The sequence below is a fragment of the Rhinopithecus bieti genome, unplaced genomic scaffold (assembly GCF_001698545.2).
Source record: "Rhinopithecus bieti isolate Rb0 unplaced genomic scaffold, ASM169854v2 scaffold_5626, whole genome shotgun sequence".
Lineage (NCBI taxonomy): Eukaryota > Metazoa > Chordata > Mammalia > Primates > Cercopithecidae > Rhinopithecus > Rhinopithecus bieti.
The window spans coordinates 6973004-6979003 of record NW_016805666.1 but is presented as its reverse complement, the minus strand read 5'-3'; the positions used below and the strand labels follow the sequence as shown (position 1 = coordinate 6979003).

The 6000-nt window shown below is 42.9% G+C and overlaps 1 protein-coding gene across 1 annotated transcript in view; it reads left to right on the top strand.

Moving 5' to 3' along the window:
* ATP13A5 (ATPase 13A5) overlaps positions 1-6000 on the top strand; it is a 117540-nt gene that overhangs the window by 60295 nt on the left and 51245 nt on the right. Inside the window, exon 13 of the mRNA XM_017873449.1 lies at positions 3720-3781. Coding sequence (XP_017728938.1) covers positions 3720-3781 — 62 coding nt within the window. The remainder of the gene's footprint in view (positions 1-3719; positions 3782-6000) is intronic.

Here is a 6000-nt window from a genome sequence, read left to right as displayed (position 1 = left end):
CGTTGAATATTGGCCCCCACTCTCTTCTGGCTTGTAGAGTTTCTGCTGAGAGATCTGCTGTTAGTCTGATGGGCTTCCCTTTGTGGGTAACCCGACCTTTCTCTCTGGCTGCCCTTAACATTTTTTCCTTCATTTCAACTTTGGTGAATCTGACAATTATGTGTCTTGGAGTTGCTCTTCTTGAGGAGTATCTTTGTGGCATTCTCTTTATTTCCTGAATTTGAACACTGGCCTGTCTTGCTAGGTTGGGGAAGTTCTCCTGGATAATATCCTGCAGAGTGTTTTCCAGCTTGTTTCCATTCTCCCCATCACTTCCAGGTACACCAATCAGATGTAGATTTTGTTTTTTCACATAGTCCCATATTTCTTGGAGGCTTTGTTCATTTCTTTTTACTCTTTTTGCTATAAACTTCTCTTCTCACTTCATTTCATTCACTTGATCTTCAATCACTGATACCCTTTCTTCCAGTTGTTCGAATCGGCTACTGAAGCTTGTGCATTCGTCACATAGTTCTCGTGCCATGGTTTTCAGCTCCGTCAGGTCATTTAAGGATTTCTCTACACTAATTATTCTAGTTAGCCATTCATCTAATCTTTTTTCAAGGTTTTTAGCTTCTTTGTGATGAGTTCGAACTTCCTCCTTTAGCTTGGAGAAGTTTGATCATCTGAAACCTTCTTCTTTCAACTCCTCAAAGTCATTCTCCGTCCAACTTTGTTCCGTTGCTGGCAAGGAGCTGCATTTGTTTGGAGGGGGAGATGTGCTCTGATTTTTTGAATTTCCAGCTTTTCTGCACTGCTTTTTCCCCATCTTTGTGGTTTTATCTACCTTTGGTCTCTGATGATGGTGAGGTACAGACAGGGTTTTGGTGTGGGTGTCCTTTCTGTTTGTTAGTTTTCCTTCTAACAGTCAGGTCCCTCAGCTGCAGGTCTGTTGGAGTTTGCTGGAGGTCCACTCCAGACCCTGTTTGCCTGGGTATCAGCAGCAGAGGCTGCAGAGCAGCGAATATTGCTGAACAGCAAATTTTCCTGCCTGATCGTTCCTCTGGAAGCTTCGTCTCAGAGGGGTATCTGGCCGTGTGGGGTGTCAGTCTGCCCCTGCTGGGGTTGCCTCCCAGTTTGGCTACTTGGGGGTCAGGGACCCACTTGAGCAGACAGTCTGTCCCTCCTCAGATCTCAAACTCCATGCTGGGAGAACCACTGCTCTCTTCAAAGCTGTCAGACAGGGACATTTAAGTCTGCAGAGGTTTCTGCTGCTTTTTGTTTAGCTATGCCCTGCCCCCAGAGGTGGAGTCTACAGAGGCAGGCAGGCTTCCTTGAGCTAAGGTGGGCTCCACCAAGTTCGAGCTTCCCAGCCAATTTGTTTACCTACTCAAGCCTTAGCAATGGCGGGTGCCCCTTCCCCAGCCTCGCTGCAACCTTGCAGTTTGATCTCAGACTGCTGTGCTAGTAATGAGTGAGGCTCCATGGGTGTGGGACTCTCCAAGACAGGCATGGGATACAATCTCCTGGTGTGCTGTTTGCTAAGACTGTTGGAAAAGCGCAGTGTTAGGGTGTGATTTACCAGATTTTCCAGGTGCCGTCTGTCACACCTTCCTTTGGCTTGTAACCGGAATTCCCTGACCCCTTGTGCTTCCTGGGTGAGGCAATGCCTCGCCCTGCTTCGGCTCACACTCAGTGGGCTGCACCCACTGTCCTGCACCCACTGTTCAACAAGCCCCAGTGAGATGAACGCAGTACCTCGGTTAAAAATGCAGAAATCACCCATCTTCGGCGGTGCTCATGCTGGGAGCTGTAGGCTGGAGCTGTTCCTATTCCCTCTGTGTGACTTTTTAAGAAAAGAAGATTCAACCACAATCATCTCTGAGTTTCTTTCCAGCTTTCACATTATAAAATTCTATCACCGTCATGTTGGGATAAAGCACTCTGCCATTAAGTGAATTTTCATCTAGTGTTATTTTCAGTTTTGGAGATATCTGTCACTGAGTTTCTGAGTCCATTCATTCCCATATATGTTTCTATTTTCTATTGGTTTGTTACAACTTCTGTAAGACAAGTACTTTCTTTTTATTCAATTCAGCCCAAGCCTGGGCTTGTATTTATGCTAAAAGGTTTTCTCTTTCTATCTGATTCCCCTTAGAACCTCAACTATAATTTCGTTTTCTCTCTATTTATGGTTAGTTTTATTGTTTAGTGGTCATTTTCATAGAGAAATAACATAGTCTAATATCTGTTTTGCTGCAGGATCATCTCTGCTTTCATGTTCAAAATATTGATGTTTAAAAACATCATCAGGAAAACATATCGGTTTGAATTAAGTTGCAAACTCTTTTTGAAATGCAACAACTTGTGTGGATTTGGAAATCAAACATGGTGGGGTCCTTTACAAAATGCAGGAGAGAAATGAAACAAATAGCTCGTTTTCAGAAAGTTGTTGTTTAAGAAATAATTCACTCGTGTGTTAGCGCCTTCTTTGTGAAGTTCAAATAAATGAATGAATCAAAGTTTTCTTAATTATTTAATCTTGAAACTCAGAAAGAGCTTCATCTTTCCACATACCCTGTATGATTCACTTAACATTTTCTAGTTTGGTGGAAGACTCCAGAAGGGCTGGATTCTGGTTCTTCCTCTCCAACCTACAGGCCGCTATGACCTTAGTCTCATTTCGCCTCTAACCTGCCTCCACTCTGTTAACTCAGTTGTGAAAATGCAAATCATTGTAAACACTTTGCTATAAAGCATTATGCTAATGGATGTGCTGTAATGATGGAGGTTGCTATTGTATAGAAAGCTAGAAAATTCAGTGCCTTCTGTAGAGATAGCCTTAAAAAGTAGTGTCAGAGACTTGGGTGTTGGTGTTGAAACAGGGTATTCTACCATGCTAGGTAAAGCTCCGGTAGGTCCTGGCAGTGTTGAAGCAGCTGTAGCCAACTCCACTTACTCAATGTGTTAAGCAGGCCTAAAACTGTTCACCTATTGCAATAAGACACCAGAGTCTGTAAATAATAAATGCCTGTGAAGCAATGAGGAAATTAGAAGTGCTGTGATAGTACTCAGTTCCATTTTCCTTTCTCTGTTACATTATCTAACAAATACTGTCCCATAGTATGGCGAATCAAATCTCTGAGCTATTTTTCCCTTGATCTAACAATAAAACCCACTTATGGGCATTAATTGATATTTATTATTAGCACTTACTTTCTCTCTATAGTCTCAAAGCCCTTTATCAACATTTCATTATCAATCTGGACAGTCACTGTGTCACCCATATTTTTAGAAAATTACTGTGAACCAGATGGCAAACTGTGAATCGAACAGTCTTGAAAATGAAGAAAAAAAATGTTCTGAGCTCTGCCTTGGCAAGACAGCAGGTGACAACTAAAAGTCAGACTTGGGCTGGTTCTTGTACTGAACCTCTCCTGATAATAACAGCAACAGTCATAGCAATAAACAAACCAAACCAAAACAAAACACTTTCATTTTTTCCTTATAATGAGAAACTGAAATCACCTAATTATCGACATGGTCTTTTGCGGATCATGTATCACCTGCTTAATTTATCTTATGGCTACTCTTCTCTGATTTAAAATTGGGTACTTACAAATAAGGTATTTAGACTATTGGATCTACTATAATATCTTAGAAGCTTGGGATTTGTTTAAATTACAATATAATTAAAAGGTTTAAATCTTATGCTAACATTGATTTTTATTTTTATTCAGACTGGCACTCTCACTGAAGATGGGCTGGACCTCTGGCAGACTGTCCCTACTGCTGACAACTGGTAGGCCTCTTATATGAAAATGGAAGGTGTGTTTGGTGGAGTTACCTGGATGATACTCAAATCCATCTTTTGGGTGTTGAGGGATGAATGTCACATAAAATATATATAATAATTGGCTGGAACAAGTTCCTAATTATTCTAACTTGCTTAAATGAATTCTAATTTCAGAATCAGAAAGGAAAAGTAGGTCTTCGAAATCTCCATGAAAAATGGAGTAGGATGAGGTGGATAATTAAGGAACTAAATGAATAAAACAGAGAAACAAGAGTGAAATGAAGACCATGCTTAGTTAAAAACTACAGAACTTCCTGGGTGGCTAGTGCAGGCAGGTGGTGGTGAGAAATCTGGAAAAGCAGTTCACAGTATAGTGGGATAAAAAGGTGCAAATACACCCACCTTTGATGTACAACACAGGCCATGAAAATTGTTACTATTAAGGCAGAGATGTCAGAATGGAGAAGAAATAGAGATTGTTTGATATAACATGAAGTCCTGACTTTTATGTAATTACATGGTGGGTAAAGACAAATTAATTTTGAAATTTAGTGAATCAAAGAAAGCCACCTGAAGGAGATGGCACTCCAGATAAGTTTTGAGGGACGTGAGAATTTTACAGCTGCGGGCTAAAAGCTGGCACTAGGGAGAAGAGAGGACAATCACATAAATGTCTACTCCAGAAAGAGCTACAGAAGGGAAGGAGGGCCCCCAGAGGGTGAATCTCCTCATGGTATCTCGTGGCTTCTAGCTCCTTCCCTATGGGCTAAGACCTGCCTTCTCAAATTGCGTGGTGATGGCCTCTGCTCTTAAGCTCTGAGTACCCCATTTTGGCTCCAACAGCGGCTGAGTCTGCTGTCAGTGACAGAAGATACTTTGCAGGGGACTCCCAGGATGATGAAGGGGCCAGGTACAGCATGGCACAAGGTAACAGCAGACAAGCAGTGTGATGTTGCAGAAGATGCCCTGGACTGGGTGACAAGGAACACCTGAGCTTTGACCCTACTCCTGTGTCTCTGCTCCTGGTGCTCAGATGTCCCGGCCAGCCCTTCATCCAGACAGGCAAGGACTCTATTGGCCAGAGCAGTGAAAGGGAAAAAAAAGATGTCCACAGTTTCCACCCCTCTATCTTCCTCCCTTGTCCCTGGTACTCTGAAGGTTTTCGGAGACTAGAAACAACTAGACACACTCACTATTCAGCTGTAGGGTGGGAGGAGAGGGAGGTGCAAGATGCCAGTTTGTATCATCAAAGAGAAAAACGGGCTTTAGAGGTGGGCTGTCCAGGGCGCTTCAGGAAGTAGGGGCAAGCTCTAAAGGGCTGAGCAGTGAGAAACGCTTCCGTGTCCATGCAGCCTTCTTTCCTAGCCCTGATTTGCTGCTCCCTGAATAGCCCTAGAGACTTCTTGCCTAGGGTGTGCGGCTTTTTGCGGACAGCTCTGCCGAGTTGGCAGGTGTGACTCCGAGCTGCCTGTTGATGGGCCTTCCCACAATGCTGCCATTACATGAGCTGGCTTCCAGTAACATGACAGAAGTCCCTGTAATTCTATCCAAAGCCTCCGAAGCTATGTTCTTGATTGGCCAGTGGCAAACTCTGTTGAGAACACAATCCATATCCAACTCAAATGTTTTTATAAAGATAACTCTGCAGGCAAAACACCCTGTTTAAAAAATAAACCAAGTGGCCAGGGGCTTAAGGATAGAGAAGTCGCCGGACAAGCATAGCAGTAGCAAGAAGTTTAATCTGGATCTAGAGTACAAGGCATAAAGGACATTAGTAGGACTGGACACTGTAAGGTAAGGTAGATCCAAAGTGGATAGGACTTTGAATATCAGGCTAAGGGGCTTGGACTTTATCATTTGGAGCACGAGGAGCCATGGGAAGGTTCTGAGCATTAACATTAGGTGTTTGCAAGTATACATATGTAACAAACCTGCATATTGTGCACATGTACCCTAGAACTGAAAGTATAATTAAAAAAAAAGAAAGAAAATGTGGTACATATATACCATGGAATACTATGAAGCCAAAGAAAGAAATGAGATCATGTCCTTTGCAGGGACAGGGATGAAGCTAGAAGCCATCATCCTCAGCAAACTAAAATATGAACAGGAAACCAAACACCGCTTGTTCTGACTCGTAAATGGGAGCTTAGCAATGAGAATGCATGGACACAGGGAGGGGAACATCTTACACCAGAGCCTGTCGGGGGATGAGGGGAGGGAGA